Consider the following 24,676-nt stretch of genomic DNA (forward strand, 5'->3'; position numbering starts at 1 on the left):
CGGGGGGATGGAGAATGGACAGTGTGGTGGGGTGCGGGGATGGGGAATGGACATTCTGGTGGGGTGCGGGAGTGGGGAGTGGACATTGTGGTGGGGTGCGGGAGTGGGGAATGCACATTGTGGTGGGGTGGGGGAGTATGGAATGGACATTGTTATGGGGTGGGGGAGTGGGGAATGGACATTGTGGTGGGGCGCGGGAGTGAGAAGTGGACAGTGTGGTGGGGTGCGGGGATGGGGAATTTACAACGTGGTGGGGTACAGGAGTGAGGAACGGATATTGTAGTGGGGTGCGTGAGTGTGGAATGGACATTGTGGTGGGGTGGGGAATGGACATTGTGGTGGGGTGCGGGGATGGGGAATGGACATTGTGGTGGGGTGCAGGGATGGGGAATGGACATTCTGGTGGGACGCGCGGATGGGGAATGGACATTGTGGTGTGGTCTGGGGACGGGGAATGTACAGTGTGGTGGGGTGCAGGAGTGGGGAATGGACATTGTGGTGAGGCGCGGGAGTGGGGAATAGACATTGTGGTGGGGTGCAGGAGTGTGGAATGGACATTGTGGTGGGGCGCGGGAGTGGGGAATGGTCATTGTGGTGGGGTGCGGGAGTGGGGAATGGACAGTGTGGTGGGGCGCGGGAGTGGGGAATGGACAGTGTGGTGGGGCGTGGGAGTGTGGAATGGACATTGTGGTGGGGTGGAGGAATGGGGAATGGACATTGTGGTGGGGCAAGTGTGTGGGGAATGGACATTGGGGTGGGGTGGCGGAATGGGGAAAGGACATTGTTGTGGAGTGCGGGAGTGGAAAATGGACATTGTGATGGAGCGCGGGGATGGGGAATGGACATTGTGGTGGGGTGCGGGAATGGGGAATGCACATTGTGGTGGGGTGGGGGAGTATGGAATGGACATTGTTATGGGGTGGGGGAGTGGGGAATGGACATTGTGGTGGGGCGCGGGAGTGAGAAGTGGACAGTGTGGTGGGGTGCGGGGATGGGGAATTTACAACGTGGTGGGGTACAGGAGTGAGGAACGGATATTGTAGTGGGGTGCGTGAGTGTGGAATGGACATTGTGGTGGGGTGGGGAATGGACATTGTGGTGGGGTGCGGGGATGGGGAATGGACATTGTGGTGGGGTGCAGGGATGGGGAATGGACATTCTGGTGGGACGCGCGGATGGGGAATGGACATTGTGGTGTGGTCTGGGGACGGGGAATGTACAGTGTGGTGGGGTGCAGGAGTGGGGAATGGACATTGTGGTGGGGCGCGGGAGTGGGGAATAGACATTGTGGTGGGGTGCAGGAGTGTAGAATGGACATTGTGGTGGGGCGCGGGAGTGGGGAATGGTCATTGTGGTGGGGCGCGGGAGTGGGGAATGGACAGTGTGGTGGGGCGCGGGAGTGGGGAATGGACAGTGTGGTGGGGCGTGGGAGTGTGGAATGGACATTGTGGTGGGGTGGAGGAATGGGGAATGGACATTGTGGTGGGGCAAGTGTGTGGGGAATGGACATTGTGGTGGGGTGGCGGAATGGGGAAAGGACATTGTTGTGGAGTGCGGGAGTGGAAAATGGACATTGTGATGGAGCGCGGGGATGGGGAATGGACATTGTGGTGGGGTGCGGAAGTGGGGAATGGACATTGTGGTGGGGTGGGGGAGTATGGAATGGACATTGTTGTGGGGTGGGGGAGTGGGGAATTTGCATTGTGGTGGGGCGCGGGGATGGGGAATGGACATTGTGGTGGGGTGTGGGAGTGGGGAATGGACAGTCTGGTGGGGTGCAGGAGTGGGGAATGGACATTGTGGTGGGGTGCGGGAGTGGGGAATGGACATTGTGGTGGGGCGCAGGAGTGGGGAATGGACATTGTGTTGGGGTGCGGGAGTGGGGAATGGACATTGTGGTGGGGTGCGGGAGTGGGGAATGGACATTATGGTGGGGTGCGGGAGTGGGGAATGGACAGTGTGGTGGCTTGCGGGAGTGGGGAATGGACAGTGTGATGGGGCGCGGGAGTGGGGAATGGACATTGTGGTGCGGTGCGGGAGTGGGGAATGGACATTGTGGTGGGGCGCGGGGATGGGGAATGGACATTGTGGTGGGGTGGGGGAGTGGTGAACGGAAATTTTGGTGGGGTGGGGGAGTGGGGAATGGACATTGTGGTGGGGCGAGTGTGTGGGGAATGGACATTGTGGTGGGGCATGGGAGTATGGAATGGACATTGTTGTGGGGTCGGGGACTCGGTAACGGACATTGTGGTGGGGTGGGGGAGTTAGCAATGGACATAGTGCTTGGGTGGGGAGTAGGGAATGTACATTGTGGTAGGGTGCGGGAGTGGGGAATGGACATTGTGGTGCGGTGGGGGAGTATGGAATGGACATCGTGGTGGGGTGGGGGAGTGGGGAATTGGCATTGTGGTGGGGCGTGGGTTGGGGAATGGACATTGTGGTGGGGTGTGGGAGTGGGGAATGGACAGTCTGGTGGGGTGCAGGAGTGGGGAATGGACATTGTGGTGGGGTGCGGGAGTGGGGAATGGACATTGTGGTGGGGCGCAGGAGTGGGGAATGGACATTGTGTTGGGGTGCGGGAGTGGGGAATGGACATTGTGGTGGGGTGCGGGAGTGGGGAATGGACATTATGGTGGGGTGCGGGAGTGGGGAATGGACATTGTGGTGCGGTGCGGGAGTGGGGAATGGACATTGTGGTGCGGTGCGGGAGTGGGGAATGGACATTGTGGTGGGGCGCGGGGATGGGGAATGGACATTGTGGTGGGGTGGGGGAGTGGTGAACGGAAATTTTGGTGGGGTGGGGGAGTGGGGAATGGACATTGTGGTGGGGCGAGTGTGTGGGGAATGGACATTGTGGTGGGGCATGGGAGTATGGAATGGACATTGTTGTGGGGTCGGGGACTCGGTAACGGACATTGTGGTGGGGTGGGGGAGTTAGCAATGGACATAGTGCTTGGGTGGGGAGTAGGGAATGTACATTGTGGTAGGGTGCGGGAGTGGGGAATGGACATTGTGGTGCGGTGGGGGAGTATGGAATGGACATCGTGGTGGGGTGGGGGAGTGGGGAATTGGCATTGTGGTGGGGCGTGGGTTGGGGAATGGACATTGTGGTGGGGCGTGGGAATGAGAAATGGACATTGTGGTGTGGCGTGGGCGTGGGGAATGGACATTGTGGTGTGGCGCGGGAGTGAGAAATGGACATTCTGGTGGGGTGTGGAAGTGGGGAATGGACATTGTGGTGGGGCGCGGGAGTGAGATGTGGACAGTGTGGTGGGGTGCGGGGATGGGGAATGGACATTGTGGTGGGGTGCGGGAGTGGGGAATGGACAGTGTGGTGGAGCGTGGGAGTGTGGAATGGACATTGTGGTGGGGCGAGTGTGTGGGGAATGGACATTGTGGTGGGATGCGGGTGTCGGGAATGGACATTTTTGTGGGGTGCAGGAGTGGGGAATGGACATTGTGGTGGTGTGGGGGAGCGGGGAAAAGACATTGTGGTGGGGTGTGGGAGTGGGGAATGGACATTGTGGTGGGGTGGGGGAATGGGGAAAGGACATTGTTGTGGGGTGCGGGAGTGGGAAATGGACATTGTGATGGAGTGCGGGGATGGGGAATGGACATTGTGGTAGGGTGCGGGAGTATCGAATGGACATTGTTGTGGGGTCGGGGAGTGGGGAATGGACATTGTGGTGGGGTGGGGGTGTGGGGAATGGACATTGTGGTGGGGCGCGGGGATGGGTAATGGACAGTGTGGTGGGGCGCGGGGATGGTGAATGTACATTGTGGTAGGGTGCAGGAGTGGGGAACGGACATTGCTTTGTGGCGCGGGAGTGAGGAATGGACATTGTTGTGGGGTGGGGGAGTGGGGAATGGACATTGTGGTGGGGCGCGGGGATGGGGAATGGACATTGTGTGGGGTGGGGGAGTGGGGAATGGACATTGTGGTAGGGTGCGGGAGTATCGAATGGACATTGTGGTGGGGTGGGGGAGTGGGGAATGGACATTGTGGTGGGGTGGGGGTGTGGGGAATGGACATTGTGGTGGGGCGCGGGGATGGGGAATGGACAGTGTGGTGGGGCGCGGGGATGGTGAATGTACATTGTGGTAGGGTGTGGGAGTGGGGAACGGACATTGCTTTGTGGCGCGGGAGTGAGGAATGGACATTGTTGTGGGGTGGGGGAGTGGGGAATGGACATTGTGGTGGGGCGCGGGGATGGGGAATGGACATTGTGTGTGGTGGGGGAGTGGGGAATGGACATTGTGGTGGGGCGTGGGAGTGGGGAATGGACATTGTGGTGGGGTGGGGGAGTGGGGAATGGACATTGTGGTGGGGTGCGGGAGTGGGGAAAGGACATTGTGGTGCGGTGGGGGAGTGCGGAATGGACATTGTGGTGGGGTGAGGGGATGGGGAATGAACAGTGTGGTGGGATGTGGGAGTGGGGAATGGACATTGTGGTGGGGTGTGGGGATGGGGAATGGACATTGTGGTGGGGCGCGGTAGTGGAGAATGGACATTTTGGTGGGGCGAGGGAGTGGGGAATGGACATTGTGGTGGGGCTTGGGAGTGGGGAATGGACATTCTGATGGGGCGTGGGAGTGAGAAATGAACAGTGTTGTGGGGTGCGGGGATGGGGAATGGACAGTGTGGTGGGGTGCGGGACTGGGGAATGGACAGTGTCGTGGGGTGGGGGAATGGGGAATGGACATTGTGTTGGGGCGAGGGAGTGGGGAATGGACATTGTGGTGGGGTGAGGGGATGGGGAATGAACAGTGTGGTAGGATGTGGGAGTGGAGAATGGACATTGTGGTGGGGTGTGGGGATGGGGAATGGACATTGTGGTGGGGCGCGGTAGTGGAGAATGGACATTTTGGTGGGGCGAGGGAGTGGGGAATGGACATTGTGGTGGGGCTTGGGAGTGGGGAATGGACATTCTGATGGGGCGTGGGAGTGAGAAATGAACAGTGTTGTGGGTTGCGGGGATGGGGAATGGACAGTGTGGTGGGGTGCGGGACTGGGGAATGGACAGTGTCGTGGGGTGGGGGAGTGGGGAATGGACATTGTGTTGGGGTGAGGGAGTGGGGAATGGACATTGTGGTGGGGTGGGCGAGTGGCGAAAGTACATTCTGGTGGGCTGCGGTAGTGGGGAATCCATATTGCGCTGGGGCGCGGGTGTGGGGTAAGGACATTGTGGTGGTGTGCGGGGATGGGGAATGTACATTGTGGTGGGGGCGCGGGAGTGGGAAATGGACATTGTGGTGGTGTGCGGGGATAGGGAATGAACATTGTGGTGGGGTGAGGGAGTGAGGAATGGACATTGTGGTGGGGTGCGTGAGTGGGGAATGGACAGTGTGGTGGGGTTCGGGAGTGGGAAATGGACATTGTGGTGGTTTGCGGTAGTGGGGAATGGACAGTTTGGTAGGTTTTGGGAGTGGAGAACAGATATTGTGGTGGGGTGGGGGAGTTGGGAATGGACATTGTGGTGGGGTGGGGGAGTTGGGAATGGACATTGTGGTGGGGTGTGGGAGTGGGGAATGGACATTGTGATGGGGCGCGGGAGTGGGGAATGGACATTGTGGTGGGGTGAGGTTGTGGGGAATGGACATTGTGATGGGGCGGGGGGATGGGGAATGGACATTGTGGTGGGGCGCGGGGATGGGAAATGGACATTGTGCTGGGGTTCGTGATTGGGGAATGGACTGTGTGGTGGGGTTCGGGAGTGGGAAATGGACATTGTGACGGGGTGCAGGAGTGGGGAATGGACAGTGTGGTGGGGTTCGGGAGTGGGAAATGGACATTGTGGTGGTTTGCGGTAGTGGGGAATGGACAGTTTGGTAGGTTTTGGGAGTGGAGAACAGATATTGTGGTGGGGTGGGGGAGTTTGGAATGGACATTGTGGGGTGCGGGAGTGGGGAATGGACGTTGTGGTGGGGTGGGGGAGTGGGGAATGGACATTGTGGTGGGATGGGGGAGTGGGGAATGGACATTGTGGTGGGGCGAGGGAGTGGAGAATTGACATTGTGGTGGGGTGGGGAAGTGGGGAATGGACATTGTGGTGGGGTGCGGGAGTGGGGAATGGACATTGTGGTGGGGTGCGGGAGAACTGACATTGTGGTGGGGTGGGGAAGTGGGGAATGGACATTTGGTGGGGCGTGGGAGTGAGAAATGGACATTGTGGTGGGGTGCCGGAGTGGGGAATGGACATTGTGGTGGGGTGAGGGTGTGGAGAATGGACATTGTGGTTGGGTGCGGGAGTGGGGAAAGGACATTGTGGTGCGGTGGAGGAGTGCGGAATGGACATTGTGGTGGGGTGCGGGGATGGGGAATGAACAGTGTGGTGGGGTGTGGGAGTGGGGAATGGACATTGTGGTGGGGTGTGGGGATGGGGAATGGACATTGTGGTGGGGCGCGGTAGTGGAGAATGGACATTTTGGTGGGGCGAGGGAGTGGGGAATGGACATTATGGTGGGGCTTGGGAGTGGGGAATGGACATTCTGGTGGGGCGTGGGAGTGAGAAATGAACAGTGTTGTGGGGTGCGGGGATGGGGAATGGACATTGTGGTGGGGCTTGGGAGTGGGGAATGGACATTCTGGTGGGGCGCGGGAGTGAGAAATGAACAGTGTTGTGGGGTGTGGGGATGGGGAATGGACATTGTGGTGTGGCTTGGGAGTGGGGAATGGACATTCTGGTGGGGCGCGGGAGTGAGAAATGAACAGTGTTGTGGGGTGCGGGGATGGGGAATGGACATTGTGGTGGGGTGCGGGGATGGGGAATGGACAGTGTGGTGGGGTGCAGGACTGGGGAATGGACAGTGTCGTGGGGTGGGGGAGTGGGGAATGGACATTGTGTTGGGGCGAGGGAGTGGGGAATGGACATTGTGGTGGGGTGGGCGAGTGGCGAAAGGACATTCTGGTGAGCTGCGGTAGTGGGGAATCCATATTGTGGTGGGGCGCGGGAGTGGGGTAAGGACATTGTGATGGTGTGCGGGGATGGGGAATGTACATTGTGGTGGGGCGCGGGAGTGGGCATTGGACATTGTGGTGGTGTGCGGGGATAGGGAATGAACATTGTGGTGGGGCGAGGGGGTGAGGAATGGACATTGTGGTGGGGTGCGTGTGTGGGGAATGGACAGTGTGGTGGGTTTCGGGAGTGGGAAATGGACATTGTGACGGGGTGCAGGAGTGGGGAATGGACAGTGTGGTGGGGTCGGGAGTGGGAAATGGACATTGTGGTGGTTTGCGGTAGTGGGGAATGGACAGTTTGGTAGGTTTTGGGAGTGGAGAACAGATATTGTGGTGGGGTGGGGGAGTTGGGAATGGACATTGTGGGGTACGGGAGTGGGGAATGGACATTGTGCTGGGGTGGGGGATTTGGGAATGGACATTGTGGTGGGGTGTGGGAGTGGGGAATGGACATTGTGGTGGGGCGCGGGAGTAGGGAATGGACATTGTGGTGGGGTGCGTGACTGGGGAATGGACAGTGTCGTGGGGTGGGGGAGTGGGGAATGGACAGTGTGTTGGGGTGGGGGAGTGGGGAATGGACATTGTGTTGGGGCGAGGGAGTGGGGAATGGACATTGTGGTGGGGTGGGGGAGTGGGGAAAGGACATTCTAGTGGGGTGCGGTAGTGGGGAATGGACAGTGTGGTGGGGTGCGGGAGTGGGGAATCCATATTGTGGTGGGGCGCGGGAGTGGGGTAAGGACATTGTGGTGGTGTGCGGGGATGGGGAATGTACATTGTGGTGGGGCGCGGGAGTGGGAAATGGACATTGTGGTGGGGTGGGGATAGGGAATGAACATTGTGGTGGGGCGAGGGAGTGAGGAATGGACATTGTGGTGGGGTGCGTGAGTGGGGAATGGACAGTGTGGTGGGTTTCGGGAGTGGGGAATGGACATTGTGGTGGGGTGCGGGAGTGTGGATTGGACATTGTTGTGGGGTGGGGGAGTGGGGAATGGACATTGTGGTGGGGTGCGGGAGTGTGGATTGGACATTGTTGTGGGGTGGGGGAGTGGGGAATGGACATTGTGCTGGGGTGGGGGAGTTGGGAATGGACATTGTGGTGGGGTGCGGGGATGTGGAATGGACATTGTGGGGGGTTTGGGAGTTTTGAATGGACATTGTGGTGGGGTGCGGTTGTGGGGAATGGACATTGTGATGGGGTGGGGGGATGGGGAATGGACATTGTGGTGGGGCGCGGGGATGGGAAATGGACATTGTGCTGGGGTTCGGGAGTGGGGAATGGACTGTGTGGTGGGGTTCGGGAGTGGGAAATGGACATTGTGAAGGGTTGCAGGAGTGGGGAATGGACAGTGTGGTGGGGTTCGGGAGTGGGAATGGACAGTGTGGTGGGCTTCAGGAGTGGGAAATGGACATTGTGGTGGTTTGCGGTAGTGGGGAATGGACAGTGTGGTAGGTTTTGGGAGTGGAGAACAGATATTGTGGTGGGGTGGGGGATTTGGGAATGGACATTGTGGTGGGGTGCGGGAGTGGGAATGGACGTTGTGGTGGGGTGGGGGAGTGGGGAATGGACATTGTGGTGGGGTGGGGGAGTGGGGAATGGACATTCTGGTGGGGCGAGGGAGTGGAGAATGGACATTGTGGTGTGGCTTGGGAGTGGGGAATGGACATTCTGGTGGGGCGCGGGAGTGAGAAATGAACAGTGTTGTGGGGTGCGGGGATGGGGAATGGACATTGTGGTGGGGTGCGGGGATGGGGAATGGACAGTGTGGTGGGGTGCAGGACTGGGGAATGGACAGTGTTGTGGGGTGGGGGAGTGGGGAATGGACATTGTGTTGGGGCGAGGGAGTGGGGAATGGACATTGTGGTGGGGTGGGCGAGTGGCGAAAGGACATTCTGGTGAGCTGCGGTAGTGGGGAATCCATATTGTGGTGGGGCGCGGGAGTGGGGTAAGGACATTGTGATGGTGTGCGGGGATGGGGAATGTACATTGTGGTGGGGCGCGGGAGTGGGAATTGGACATTGTGGTGGTGTGCGGGGATAGGGAATGAACATTGTGGTGGGGCGAGGGGGTGAGGAATGGACATTGTGGTGGGGTGCGTGAGTGGGGAATGGACAGTGTGGTGGGTTTCGGGAGTGGGAAATGGACATTGTGACGGGGTGCAGGAGTGGGGAATGGACAGTGTGGTGGGGTTCGGGAGTGGGAAATGGACATTGTGGTGGTTTGCGGTAGTGGGGAATGGACAGTTTGGTAGGTTTTGGGAGTGGAGAACAGATATTGTGGTGGGGTGGGGGAGTTGGGAATGGACATTGTGGGGTACGGGAGTGGGGAATGGACATTGTGCTGGGGTGGGGGATTTGGGAATGGACATTGTGGTGGGGTGTGGGAGTGGGGAATGGACATTGTGGTGGGGCGCGGGAGTAGGGAATGGACATTGTGGTGGGGTGCGTGACTGGGGAATGGACAGTGTCGTGGGGTGGGGGAGTGGGGAATGGACAGTGTGTTGGGGTGGGGGAGTGGGGAATGGACATTGTGTTGGGGCGAGGGAGTGGGGAATGGACATTGTGGTGGGGTGGGGGAGTGGGGAAAGGACATTCTAGTGGGGTGCGGTAGTGGGGAATGGACAGTGTGGTGGGGTGCAGGAGTGGGGAATCCATATTGTGGTGGGGCGCGGGAGTGGGGTAAGGACATTGTGGTGGTGTGCGGGGATGGGGAATGTACATTGTGGTGGGGCGCGGGAGTGGGAAATGGACATTGTGGTGGGGTGTGGGGATAGGGAATGAACATTGTGGTGGGGCGAGGGAGTGAGGAATGGACATTGTGGTGGGGTGCGTGAGTGGGGAATGGACAGTGTGGTGGGTTTCGGGAGTGGGGAATGGACATTGTGGTGGGGTGCGGGAGTGTGGATTGGACATTGTTGTGGGGTGGGGGAGTGGGGAATGGACATTGTGGTGGGGTGCGGGAGTGTGGATTGGACATTGTTGTGGGGTGGGGGAGTGGGAAATGGACATTGTGCTGGGGTGGGGGAGTTGGGAATGGACATTGTGGTGGGGTGCGGGGATGTGGAATGGACATTGTGGGGGGTTTGGGAGTTTTGAATGGACATTGTGGTGGGGTGCGGTTGTGGGGAATGGACATTGTGATGGGGTGGGGGGATGGGGAATGGACATTGTGGTGGGGCGCGGGGATGGGAAATGGACATTGTACTGGGGTTCGGGAGTGGGGAATGGACTGTGTGGTGGGGTTCGGGAGTGGGAAATGGACATTGTGAAGGGTTGCAGGAGTGGGGAATGGACAGTGTGGTGGGGTTCGGGAGTGGGAATGGACAGTGTGGTGGGCTTCAGGAGTGGGAAATGGACATTGTGGTGGTTTGCGGTAGTGGGGAATGGACAGTGTGGTAGGTTTTGGGAGTGGAGAACAGATATTGTGGTGGGGTGGGGGATTTGGGAATGGACATTGTGGTGGGGTGCGGGAGTGGGAAATGGACGTTGTGGTGGGGTGGGGGAGTGGGGAATGGACATTGTGGTGGGGTGGGGGAGTGGGGAATGGACATTCTGGTGGGGCGAGGGAGTGGAGAATGGACATTGTGGTGGGGTGGGGGAGTGGGGAATGGACATTGTGGTGGGGTGGGGGTGTGGGGAATGGACATTGTGGTGGGGCGCGGGGATGGGGAATGGACAGTGTGGTGGGGCGCGGGGATGGTGAATGGACATTGTGGTGGGGCGCGGGGATGGGGAATGGACATTGTGTGTGGTGGGGGAGTGGGGAATGGACATTGTGGTGGGGCGTGGGAGTGGGGAATGGACATTGTGGTGGGGTGGGGGAGTGGGGAATGGACATTGTGGTGGGGTGCGGGAGTGGGGAAAGGACATTGTGGTGGGGTGGGGGTGTGCGGAATGGACATTGTGGTGGGGTGAGGGGATGGGGAATGAACAGTGTGGTGGGATGTGGGAGTGGGGAATGGACATTGTGGTGGGGTGTGGGGATGGGGAATGGACATTGTGGTGGGGCGCGGTAGTGGAGAATGGACATTTTGGTGGGGCGAGGGAGTGGGGAATGGACATTGTGGTGGGGCTTGGGAGTGGGGAATGGACATTCTGATGGGGCGTGGGAGTGAGAAATGAACAGTGTTGTGGGGTGCGGGGATGGGGAATGGACAGTGTGGTGGGGGTGCGGGACTGGGGAATGGACAGTGTCGTGGGGTGGGGGAATGGGGAATGGACATTGTGTTGGGGCGAGGGAGTGGGGAATGGACATTGTGGTGGGGTGAGGGGATGGGGAATGAACAGTGTGGTAGGATGTGGGAGTGGAGAATGGACATTGTGGTGGGGTGTGGGGATGGGGAATGGACATTGTGGTGGGGCGCGGTAGTGGAGAATGGACATTTTGGTGGGGCGAGGGAGTGGGGAATGGACATTGTGGTGGGGCTTGGGAGTGGGGAATGGACATTCTGATGGGGCGTGGGAGTGAGAAATGAACAGTGTTGTGGGTTGCGGGGATGGGGAATGGACAGTGTGGTGGGGTGCGGGACTGGGGAATGGACAGTGTCGTGGGGTGGGGGAGTGGGGAATGGACATTGTGTTGGGGTGAGGGAGTGGGGTATGGACATTGTGGTGGGGTGGGCGAGTGGCGAAAGTACATTCTGGTGGGCTGCGGTAGTGGGGAATCCATATTGCGCTGGGGCGCGGGTGTGGGGTAAGGACATTGTGGTGGTGTGCGGGGATGGGGAATGTACATTGTGGTGGGGCGCGGGAGTGGGAAATGGACATTGTGGTGGTGTGCGGGGATAGGGAATGAACATTGTGGTGGGGTGAGGGAGTGAGGAATGGACATTGTGGTGGGGTGCGTGAGTGGGGAATGGACAGTGTGGTGGGGTTCGGGAGTGGGAAATGGACATTGTGGTGGTTTGCGGTAGTGGGGAATGGACAGTTTGGTAGGTTTTGGGAGTGGAGAACAGATATTGTGGTGGGGTGGGGGGAGTTGGGAATGGACATTGTGGTGGGGTGGGGGAGTTGGGAATGGACATTGTGGTGGGGTGTGGGAGTGGGGAATGGACATTGTGATGGGGCGCGGGAGTGGGGAATGGACATTGTGGTGGGGTGAGGTTGTGGGGAATGGACATTGTGATGGGGGGGGGGGGTTGGGGAATGGACATTGTGGTGGGGCGCGGGGATGGGAAATGGACATTGTGCTGGGGTTCGTGATTGGGGAATGGACTGTGTGGTGGGGTTCGGGAGTGGGAAATGGACATTGTGACGGGGTGCAGGAGTGGGGAATGGACAGTGTGGTGGGGTTCGGGAGTGGGAAATGGACATTGTGGTGGTTTGCGGTAGTGGGGAATGGACAGTTTGGTAGGTTTTGGGAGTGGAGAACAGATATTGTGGTGGGGTGGGGGAGTTTGGAATGGACATTGTGGGGTGCGGGAGTGGGGAATGGACGTTGTGGTGGGGTGGGGGAGTGGGGAATGGACATTGTGGTGGGATGGGGGAGTGGGGAATGGACATTGTGGTGGGGCGAGGGAGTGGAGAATTGACATTGTGGTGGGGTGGGGAAGTGGGGAATGGACATTGTGGTGGGGTGCGGGAGTGGGGAATGGACATTGTGGTGGGGTGCGGGAGAACTGACATTGTGGTGGGGTGGGGAAGTGGGGAATGGACATTTTGGTGGGGCGTGGGAGTGAGAAATGGACATTGTGGTGGGGTGCCGGAGTGGGGAATGGACATTGTGGTGGGGTGAGGGTGTGGAGAATGGACATTGTGGTTGGGTGCGGGAGTGGGGAAAGGACATTGTGGTGCGGTGGAGGAGTGCGGAATGGACATTGTGGTGGGGTGCGGGGATGGGGAATGAACAGTGTGGTGGGGTGTGGGAGTGGGGAATGGACATTGTGGTGGGGTGTGGGGATGGGGAATGGACATTGTGGTGGGGCGCGGGTAGTGGAGAATGGACATTTTGGTGGGGCGAGGGAGTGGGGAATGGACATTATGGTGGGGCTTGGGAGTGGGGAATGGACATTCTGGTGGGGCGTGGGAGTGAGAAATGAACAGTGTTGTGGGGTGCGGGGATGGGGAATGGACATTGTGGTGGGGCTTGGGAGTGGGGAATGGACATTCTGGTGGGGCGCGGGAGTGAGAAATGAACAGTGTTGTGGGGTGTGGGGATGGGGAATGGACATTGTGGTGTGGCTTGGGAGTGGGGAATGGACATTCTGGTGGGGCGCGGAGTGAGAAATGAACAGTGTTGTGGGGTGCGGGGATGGGGAATGGACATTGTGGTGGGGTGCGGGGATGGGGAATGGACAGTGTGGTGGGGTGCAGGACTGGGGAATGGACAGTGTCGTGGGGTGGGGGAGTGGGGAATGGACATTGTGTTGGGGCGAGGGAGTGGGGAATGGACATTGTGGTGGGGTGGGCGAGTGGCGAAAGGACATTCTGGTGAGCTGCGGTAGTGGGGAATCCATATTGTGGTGGGGCGCGGGAGTGGGGTAAGGACATTGTGATGGTGTGCGGGGATGGGGAATGTACATTGTGGTGGGGCGCGGGAGTGGGCATTGGACATTGTGGTGGTGTGCGGGGATAGGGAATGAACATTGTGGTGGGGCGAGGGGGTGAGGAATGGACATTGTGGTGGGGTGCGTGAGTGGGGAATGGACAGTGTGGTGGGTTTCGGGAGTGGGAAATGGACATTGTGACGGGGTGCAGGAGTGGGGAATGGACAGTGTGGTGGGGTTCGGGAGTGGGAAATGGACATTGTGGTGGTTTGCGGTAGTGGGGAATGGACAGTTTGGTAGGTTTTGGGAGTGGAGAACAGATATTGTGGTGGGGTGGGGGAGTTGGGAATGGACATTGTGGGGTACGGGAGTGGGGAATGGACATTGTGCTGGGGTGGGGGATTTGGGAATGGACATTGTGGTGGGGTGTGGGAGTGGGGAATGGACATTGTGGTGGGGCGCGGGAGTAGGGAATGGACATTGTGGTGGGGTGCGTGACTGGGGAATGGACAGTGTCGTGGGGTGGGGGAGTGGGGAATGGACAGTGTGTTGGGGTGGGGGAGTGGGGAATGGACATTGTGTTGGGGCGAGGGAGTGGGGAATGGACATTGTGGTGGGGTGGGGGAGTGGGGAAAGGACATTCTAGTGGGGTGCGGTAGTGGGGAATGGACAGTGTGGTGGGGTGCGGGAGTGGGGAATCCATATTGTGGTGGGGCGCGGGAGTGGGGTAAGGACATTGTGGTGGTGTGCGGGGATGGGGAATGTACATTGTGGTGGGGCGCGGGAGTGGGAAATGGACATTGTGGTGGGGTGTGGGGATAGGGAATGAACATTGTGGTGGGGCGAGGGAGTGAGGAATGGACATTGTGGTGGGGTGCGTGAGTGGGGAATGGACAGTGTGGTGGGTTTCGGGAGTGGGGAATGGACATTGTGGTGGGGTGCGGGAGTGTGGATTGGACATTGTTGTGGGGTGGGGGAGTGGGGAATGGACATTGTGGTGGGGTGCGGGAGTGTGGATTGGACATTGTTGTGGGGTGGGGGAGTGGGGAATGGACATTGTGCTGGGGTGGGGGAGTTGGGAATGGACATTGTGGTGGGGTGCGGGGATGTGGAATGGACATTGTGGGGGGTTTGGGAGTTTTGAATGGACATTGTGGTGGGGTGCGGTTGTGGGGAATGGACATTGTGATGGGGTGGGGGGATGGGGAATGGACATTGTGGTGGGGCGCGGGGATGGGAAATGGACATTGTGCTGGGGTTCGGGAGTGGGGAATGGACTGTGTGGTGGGGTTCGGGAGTGGGAAATGGACATTGTGAAGGGTTGCAGGAGTGGGGAATGGACAGTGTGGTGGGGTTCGGGAGTGGGAATGGACAGTGTGGTGGGCTTCAGGAGTGGGAAATGGACATTGTGGTGGTTTGCGGTAGTGGGGAATGGACAGTGTGGTAGGTTTTGGGAGTGGAGAACAGATATTGTGGTGGGGTGGGGGATTTGGGAATGGACATTGTGGTGGGGTGCGGGAGTGGGAAATGGACGTTGTGGTGGGGTGGGGGAGTGGGGAATGGACATTGTGGTGGGGTGGGGGAGTGGGGAATGGACATTCTGGTGGGGCGAGGGAGTGGAGAATGGACATTGTGGTGTGGCTTGGGAGTGGGGAATGGACATTCTGGTGGGGCGCGGGAGTGAGAAATGAACAGTGTTGTGGGGTGCGGGGTTGGGGAATGGACATTGTGGTGGGGTGCGGGGATGGGGAATGGACAGTGTGGTGGGGTGCAGGACTGGGGAATGGACAGTGTTGTGGGGTGGGGGAGTGGGGAATGGACATTGTGTTGGGGCGAGGGAGTGGGGAATGGACATTGTGGTGGGGTGGGGCGAGTGGCGAAAGGACATTCTGGTGAGCTGCGGTAGTGGGGAATCCATATTGTGGTGGGGCGCGGGAGTGGGGTAAGGACATTGTGATGGTGTGCGGGGATGGGGAATGTACATTGTGGTGGGGCGCGGGAGTGGGAATTGGACATTGTGGTGGTGTGCGGGGATAGGGAATGAACATTGTGGTGGGGCGAGGGGGTGAGGAATGGACATTGTGGTGGGGTGCGTGAGTGGGGAATGGACAGTGTGGTGGGTTTCGGGAGTGGGAAATGGACATTGTGACGGGGTGCAGGAGTGGGGAATGGACAGTGTGGTGGGGTTCGGGAGTGGGAAATGGACATTGTGGTGGTTTGCGGTAGTGGGGAATGGACAGTTTGGTAGGTTTTGGGAGTGGAGAACAGATATTGTGGTGGGGTGGGGGAGTTGGGAATGGACATTGTGGGGTACGGGAGTGGGGAATGGACATTGTGCTGGGGTGGGGGATTTGGGAATGGACATTGTGGTGGGGTGTGGAGTGGGGAATGGACATTGTGGTGGGGCGCGGGAGTAGGGAATGGACATTGTGGTGGGGTGCGTGACTGGGGAATGGACAGTGTCGTGGGGTGGGGGAGTGGGGGAATGGACAGTGTGTTGGGGTGGGGGAGTGGGGAATGGACATTGTGTTGGGGCGAGGGAGTGGGGAATGGACATTGTGGTGGGGTGGGGGAGTGGGGAAAGGACATTCTAGTGGGGTGCGGTAGTGGGGAATGGACAGTGTGGTGGGGTGCGGGAGTGGGGAATCCATATTGTGGTGGGGCGCGGGAGTGGGGTAAGGACATTGTGGTGGTGTGCGGGGATGGGGAATGTACATTGTGGTGGGGCGCGGGAGTGGGAAATGGACATTGTGGTGGGGTGTGGGGATAGGGAATGAACATTGTGGTGGGGCGAGGGAGTGAGGAATGGACATTGTGGTGGGGTGCGTGAGTGGGGAATGGACAGTGTGGTGGGTTTCGGGAGTGGGGAATGGACATTGTGGTGGGGTGCGGGAGTGTGGATTGGACATTGTTGTGGGGTGGGGGAGTGGGGAATGGACATTGTGGTGGGGTGCGGGAGTGTGGATTGGACATTGTTGTGGGGTGGGGGAGTGGGGAATGGACATTGTGCTGGGGTGGGGGAGTTGGGAATGGACATTGTGGTGGGGTGCGGGGATGTGGAATGGACATTGTGGGGGGTTTGGGAGTTTTGAATGGACATTGTGGTGGGGTGCGGTTGTGGGGAATGGACATTGTGATGGGGTGGGGGGATGGGGAATGGACATTGTGGTGGGGCGCGGGGATGGGAAATGGACATTGTGCTGGGGTTCGGGAGTGGGGAATGGACTGTGTGGTGGGGTTCGGGAGTGGGAAATGGACATTGTGAAGGGTTGCAGGAGTGGGGAATGGACAGTGTGGTGGGGTTCGGGAGTGGGAATGGACAGTGTGGTGGGCTTCAGGAGTGGGAAATGGACATTGTGGTGGTTTGCGGTAGTGGGGAATGGACAGTGTGGTAGGTTTTGGGAGTGGAGAACAGATATTGTGGTGGGGTGGGGGATTTGGGAATGGACATTGTGGTGGGGTGCGGGATTGGGAAATGGACGTTGTGGTGGGGTGGGGGAGTGGGGAATGGACATTGTGGTGGGGTGGGGGAGTGGGGAATGGACATTCTGGTGGGGCGAGGGAGTGGAGAATGGACATTGTGGTGTGGCTTGGGAGTGGGGAATGGACATTCTGGTGGGGCGCGGGAGTGAGAAATGAACAGTGTTGTGGGGTGCGGGGATGGGGAATGGACATTGTGGTGGGGTGCGGGGATGGGGAATGGACAGTGTGGTGGGGTGCAGGACTGGGAATGGACAGTGTTGTGGGGTGGGGGAGTGGGGAATGGACATTGTGTTGGGGCGAGGGAGTGGGGAATGGACATTGTGGTGGGGTGGGCGAGTGGCGAAAGGACATTCTGGTGAGCTGCGGTAGTGGGGAATCCATATTGTGGTGGGGGCGCGGGAGTGGGGTAAGGACATTGTGATGGTGTGCGGGGATGGGGAATGTACATTGTGGTGGGGCGCGGGAGTGGGAATTGGACATTGTGGTGGTGTGCGGGGATAGGGAATGAACATTGTGGTGGGGCGAGGGGGTGAGGAATGGACATTGTGGTGGGTGCGTGAGTGGGGAATGGACAGTGTGGTGGGTTTCGGGAGTGGGAAATGGACATTGTGACGGGGTGCAGGAGTGGGGAATGGACAGTGTGGTGGGGTTCGGGAGTGGGAAATGGACATTGTGGTGGTTTGCGGTAGTGGGGAATGGACAGTTTGGTAGGTTTTGGGAGTGGAGAACAGATATTGTGGTGGGGTGGGGGAGTTGGGAATGGACATTGTGGGGTACGGGAGTGGGGAATGGACATTGTGCTGGGGTGGGGGATTTGGGAATGGACATTGTGGTGGGGTGTGGGAGTGGGGAATGGACATTGTGGTGGGGCGCGGGAGTAGGGAATGGACATTGTGGTGGGGTGCGTGACTGGGGAATGGACAGTGTCGTGGGGTGGGGGAGTGGGGAATGGACAGTGTGTTGGGGTGGGGGAGTGGGGAATGGACATTGTGTTGGGGCGAGGGAGTGGGGAATGGACATTGTGGTGGGGTGGGGGAGTGGGGAAAGGACATTCTAGTGGGGTGCGGTAGTGGGGAATGGACAGTGTGGTGGGGTGCGGGAGTGGGGAATCCATATTGTGGTGGGGCGCGGGAGTGGGGTAAGGACATTGTGGTGGTGTGCGGGGATGGGGAATGTACATTGTGGTGGGGCGCGGGAGTGGGAAATGGACATTGTGGTGGGGTGTGGGGATAGGGAATGAACATTGTGGTGGGGCGAGGGAGTGAGGAATGGACATTGTGGTGGGGTGCGTGAGTGGGGAATGGACAGTGTGGTGGGTTTCGGGAGTGGGGAATGGACATTGTGGTGGGGTGCGGGAGTGTGGATTGGACATTGTTGTGGGGTGGGGGAGTGGGGAATGGACATTGTGGTGGGGTGCGGGAGTGTGGATTGGACATTGTTGTGGGGTGGGGGAGTGGGGAATGGACATTGTGCTGGGGTGGGGGAGTTGGGAATGGACATTGTGGTGGGGTGCGGGGATGTGGAATGGACATTGTGGGGGGTTTGGGAGTTTTGAATGGACATTGTGGTGGGGTGCGGTTGTGGGGAATGGACATTGTGATGGGGTGGGGGGATGGGGAATGGACATTGTGGTGGGGCGCGGGGATGGGAAATGGACATTGTGCTGGGGTTCGGGAGTGGGGAATGGACTGTGTGGTGGGGTTCGGGAGTGGGAAATGGACATTGTGAAGGGTTGCAGGAGTGGGGAATGGACAGTGTGGTGGGGTTCGGGAGTGGGAATGGACAGTGTGGTGGGCTTCAGGAGTGGGAAATGGACATTGTGGTGGTTTGCGGTAGTGGGGAATGGACAGTGTGGTAGGTTTTGGGAGTGGAGAACAGATATTGTGGTGGGGTGGGGGATTTGGGAATGGACATTGTGGTGGGGTGCGGGAGTGGGAAATGGACGTTGTGGTGGGGTGGGGGAGTGGGGAATGGACATTGTGGTGGGGTGGGGGAGTGGGGAATGGACATTCTGGTGGGGCGAGGGAGTGGAGAATTGACATTGTGGTGGGGTGGGGGAGTGGGGAAAGGACACTGTGGTGGGGTGCGTTTGTGGGGAATGGACATTGTGGTGGGGTGCGATAGTGGGGAATGGACATTGTGGTGGGGTGCAGGAGTCGGGAATCGACAGTGTGGTGGTGTTGGGGAGCGGGGAAAAGACATTGTGGTGGGGTGGGGGAATGGGGAAAGGACATTGTTGTGGGGTGCGGGAGTGGGAAATGGACATTGTGATGGAGAGCGGGGATGGGGAATGGACATTGTGGTGGGGTGCGGGAGTATGGAATGGACATTGTTGTGGGGTCGGGGAGTGGGGAATGGACATTGTGGTGGGGTGGGGGAGTTGGGAATGGACATAGTGGTGGGGTGCGGGAGTGGAGAATGGACATTTTGGTGGGGTGCGGGAGTAGGGAATGTACACTGTGGTAGGGTGGGGGAGTGGGGAATTGGCATTGTGGTGGGGCGCGGGGATGGGGAATGGACATTGTGGTGGGGCGTGGGAGTGAGAAATGGACATTGTGGTGGGGCGTGGGAGTGGGGAATGGACATTGTGGTGTGGCGCGGGAGTGAGAAATGGACACTCTGGTGGGGCTTGGGAGTGGGGAATGGACATTGTGGTGGGGCGCGGGAGTGAGAAATGGACAGTGTGGTGGGGTGCGGGGATGGGGAATGGACATTGAGGTGGCGTGCGGGGATGGGGAATGGACAACGTGGTGGGGCACAGGAGTGAGGAACGGACATTGTAGTGGGGTGCGGGAGTGGGGAATGGACAGTGTGGTGGGGTTCGGGGATGGGAATTTGACATTGTGGTGGGGTGCGGGAGTGGGGAATGGACAGTGTGATGGGGTGTGGGAGTGGGGAATGGACATTGTGGTGGGGTGCGGGGATGGGGAATGGACAGTGTGGTGGGTTTCGGGATTGGGGAATGGACATTGTGGTGGGGTGCGGAAGTTCGGAATGGACAGTGTGGTGGGGTCCGGGAATGGCGAACGGGCATTGGGATGGGTTGAGGATTGGGAATGGACATTGGGGTGGGGGTGGGGTACGGGCATTGGGATGTGCACCATTATTATCTCACAGACCAATGCACACGAGGTGTTACTATTCACATCAATGTTGCGCTTAGTAATCTTGGGAGGCCTCAGTCAGGTCATCCGTCCCTTCCCACTGTCTAATATCACAGTTTTTCAATAAGTATCTGCAGATTTGTTGGCCACATGATGGGCGGAATTTTGCCCTCATCAGGCAGGCGGGCCTGGGAGTGGACGCGAAGCTGTCCACCACCCGCAGTCGGCCCCCACCACGATTTCACACCGGCTGACCAATTAACGGCCAGCCATTGTGAATTGTGCGCTAACATGATGAGCACTGCCGGGATGGGGGTGGGAGGAGGGTGTGCGCTGAAGCGTACACGTGCGCGAGGGAGCGTGCTGTGAAAGCTCCCTGAAGATACAGAGCTGCCTCAGGGGACTTGTTAAACATGAGTTTTGAAAGTTTTTTTTAAAATCACTGATCGAAATCTCATCCCACCCGTCAATGAGCTTTCACCAATAATGCAAAGGCCGCTTGGCCTGTTTGCCCACCTGCCAACTGAATGGTTGAACAGGCAGTGAAAATATTGATTCAATTCATTGATTAAGGGCCTTAATAGGCAGTTTAGTTGTTGGCGGGTGCACTGCCGACTCGCATGCGCACCAAGTGAAATTTCACCATGGTGAGCGATGAGGTCATCGCGGACTATTTTACTGTCGTTTGGGTTGGGTGCGCACCCGCACTATGAGAGAAACATTCTGCCCTGTGAGTTTAATTGGATGAAGGGAGATGTTAATCTAGCTTTGAGTTCTGTTTGTCTTTATCCTGACCAGCTTCCAGAAGTCTACACGTTATATCCAGATCAAGGGCCCAAAGCTGGAGGGACCAAAGTTACTATCAATGGCACTAATCTACACATTGGTGCTGCCTTGAGGGTCACCGTCAATGGCTCCAAGGACTGTACAGATCTAAAGTAAGTCATTCAGACATCAATCCATCAATGTTTATATCCAGCCTTATCCTCTCTATGCAAAAGAACATGTGGAAGTCTAAACAGAGGAAAGCAATCAATGTAGCTGTGAAGGCAGTTTTTAAAGTGACATCAATATTTATATTTCACCTTAAGCTTTCAAGAGGCTTTAATGTACCTGTCCAGGACTTGGAGCTGTCCCTCTCATCAACCACAATGTATATTTATATAGTGTCTTTAATGTTACTCGAGCATTCTAAAAAATGATACTGAGCTACGTAAGGACATAGTAGGCAGGTGACCAGAGGGATAGATTTTGGGATGTCTTGAAAGAGGAAGGGGAGGTAGAGAGGTGTAGGGAGGGAATTCTAGAGCCTTGGGTCCAGGCACTGAAGGCACAGCCACCAATAGCGAAGTGATTAAAATCAGGGGGCACTCAACAAGCAGAAAGATCTCGGAGAATTGTAGGGCTAGAGGAGATTACAGAGGCAGGATCGACCAAGCCTGGAAGGATTTGCAAACATCGATGAGAATTTTAAAATGAGCAGAAATAATGCATTGCAGATGCTGGAAATCTGAACTAAAAACAGGAACTGCTGGAAATACTCAGCAGGTCAGGCAGCCTCTGTGAGAGAGAGAAACAGAATTAACATTTCACCTGAACTGGGAAAGGTAGAAATGTAAGAGGTTTTGAGTAAGAGAATGGGGCAAGGATGGGAAAAGAACAAAGGGAAGGTGTGATAGGGTGGAGGGCAGGAGAGGTTAAATTATAAAAGGTTTCATGGTGCAAAGGAAGTGATGGTGGGACAGGTAAAGAAACAACAGATGTGTCTAGTAGAGGTGTCAATGGCTGGATCCTGAATAGCAGCCGTCCAAAAGCAAAGACAAAGGGAAATGAGAAAGAGGAAAAAACAAAACTTGCAAAGAAAAATGAAACCAAATGGAGGCAGAGATCACAGATCACAGATCACACATCACACATCACTGATCACAGATCACTGATCACAGATCACACATCACACATCACAGATCACAGATTACACATCACAGATCACTGATCACACATCACAGATCAAAGATGACTGATCACAGATCACTGATCACACATCACTTTTCACAGATTACACATCACAGATCACTGATCACAGATCACTGATCACAAATCACACATCACAGATCACACATCACAGATCACACATCACACATCACATATCACAGATCACACATCACTGATCACTGATCACAGATCACTGATCACTGATCACAGATTACAGATCACTGATCACTGATCACAGATTACAGATTACTGATCACTGATCACTGATCACAGATTACAGATCACAGATCACTAATCACTGATCACACATCACAGATCACTGATCACACATCACAGATCACTGATCACACATCACAGATTACAGATTACAGATCACAGATTACAGATCATAGATCACTGATCACTGGTCACACATCACAGATCACAGATCACTGATCACTGATCACACATCACAGATCACAGATCACTGATCACACATCACATATCACAGATCACTGATCACTGATCACTGATCACTGATCACTGATCACTGATCACTGATCACTGATCACTGATTACAGGTTACAGATGGAATTTTCTGAACTCAGAAGGCTGAAAAGAGCCCAACTGGAGTTTAGGTGCTGTTCCTCCAGTTTGCGTTGAGCTTCATTTGGAACAGAGCAGCAGCTCAAGGACAGAGATGTCAATGTGAGAGCAAGATGGAGAATTAAAATGGCAGGCCACCAATAGCTCGGGGCCACCCTTACAGACTGAACAGAGGGGTATTCTGCAAAGCAGTCACCCAATCCACAAATGGTCTTACCAACATAGGACACATTGTGAGCAGCAAATATGGCATTTTAAATTGAAAGATGTACGTGTAAATCATTGGTTCACTTGGGAGGAGGGTTTGGGCTTTAGAAGGTGAGGAGAGAGGAGGTAAAAGGGCACATGTTACTCCTCCTGCTCTTGCATGGAAAGGTGCCGTGGGAAGGTGAGAGGATGTTGGGGTGATTGAGGAGTGACCAGGGTGTCCACTAATGCCTCATTCCGGGGTGTCTCCAGTTCTAATGCCCCATTCCCGTGGAGGGCAGTCCCTTTGGAATGCTGACAGGGGAGGGTATTAGGTGGTGGAAATGGTGGAGGATGATCCTTTGAATGGGGTGAAAGGTGAGGATAAGTAGAACGCTGTCATGATTCAGGAAATGGAGGGGACCTGGAATGGGTCAGGGTAAAAGTGAAATGTGGGGAGTGAAACAGACATAGTCGAGGGCACAGTCAATGTAGACTGAAGGGGAATCCCCATGCGATGGCTGATCATCTCTTACCCCTGCCCCGAAAGTGGTTAAATTCTCATTCGCTGTGATTCATCAATACATGGTGTCTCCAGTTCTAATGCCGCATTCGTGGGTGTCTCCAGTTCTAATGCCCCATTCCAAGTTGTTTCCAGTTCTAATGCCACATTCTGCGGTATCTCCAGTTCTAATGCCCCATTCAGGGGTGTTTCCAGTTCCATTGCCCCATTCCAGGGTATTTCCAGTTCTAATGGCCCATTCCGGGATGTCTCCAGTTCTAATGCCCCATTCCAGGGTTTTTCTAGTGCTAATGCCCCATTCTGCGGTATCTCCAGTTCTAATGCCCCATTCCTGGGTGTCTCCAGTTCTAATGCCCCATTCCGGGGTGTCTCCAGTTCTAATGCCCCATTCCACGGTGTTTCCAGTTCTAATGCCCCATTCCTGGTTGTCTCCAGTTCTAATGCCGCATTCCTGGGTGTCTCCGGTTCTAATGCCCCATTCCATGTTGTTTCCAGTTCTAATGCCCCATTCCGCGGTGTCTCCAGTTCTAATGCACCACTTGGGGGTGTTTCCAGTTCTAATTCCCCATTCCGCGTTCTCTCCCGTTCTAATGCCCCATTCCATGATGTTTCCAGTTCTAATGCCACATTCTGCTGTCCCTATAGTTCTAATGCCCTATTCCGGGGGGTTTCCAGTTCTCATGCCCCATTCTGCGGTCTCTCCAGTTCTAATGCCCCATTCCATGATGTTTCCAGTTCTAATGCCCCATTCCGCAGTGTTTCCAGTTCAAATGCCCCATTCTGGGCTGTTTCCAGTTCTAATGCCCCATTCCATGATGTTTCCCGTTCTCATGACCCATTCTGGGGTGTTTCCAGTTCTAATGCCCCTTTCCAGGGTGTTTCTAGTTCAAATGCCCCATTAGGCGATGACTAAAGTTCTAATGGTCCATTCAGCAGTGTCTCCAGTTCTAATTTCCCTATTCTGGGATGTTTCCAGTTCTAATACCCGATTCCTGGGTGTCACCAGTTCCAATGCCCCATTGCGGGATGTCTGCAGTTCCAATGCCCCATTCCATGATGTTCCCTGTTCTAATGCCCCAATCCAGGTTGTTTCCAGATCTAATGCCCCATTCCGCATTGTCTTCAGTTCTAATGCCCCATTCTGCGGTGTCTCCAGTTCTAATGCCCTATTCCGTAGGGTATCCAGTTATAATGCCCCATTCCAGGTGTTTCCAGTTCTAATGCCCCATTCCGCGGTGTTTCCAATTCTAATGCCCCTTTCCGGGGAGTTTCCATTTCAAATGCCCCATTCCAGGGTGTTTCCAGTTCTAATGCCCCATTCGGGGGTGTTTCCAGTTTGAATACCCCATTCCGGGGTTTTCCC

At 56.7% G+C, this 24,676-nt stretch overlaps 1 protein-coding gene across 1 annotated transcript in view; it reads left to right on the top strand.

Moving 5' to 3' along the window:
* plxnd1 (plexin D1) overlaps positions 1–24,676 on the top strand; it is a 357,498-nt gene that overhangs the window by 211,675 nt on the left and 121,147 nt on the right. The window contains exon 15 of the mRNA XM_041191644.1: positions 20,826–20,965. Within this exon, the coding sequence (XP_041047578.1) occupies positions 20,826–20,965 (140 nt within the window). The remainder of the gene's footprint in view (positions 1–20,825; positions 20,966–24,676) is intronic.

The sequence above is a fragment of the Carcharodon carcharias genome, chromosome 7 (assembly GCF_017639515.1).
Source record: "Carcharodon carcharias isolate sCarCar2 chromosome 7, sCarCar2.pri, whole genome shotgun sequence".
NCBI lineage: Eukaryota > Metazoa > Chordata > Chondrichthyes > Lamniformes > Lamnidae > Carcharodon > Carcharodon carcharias.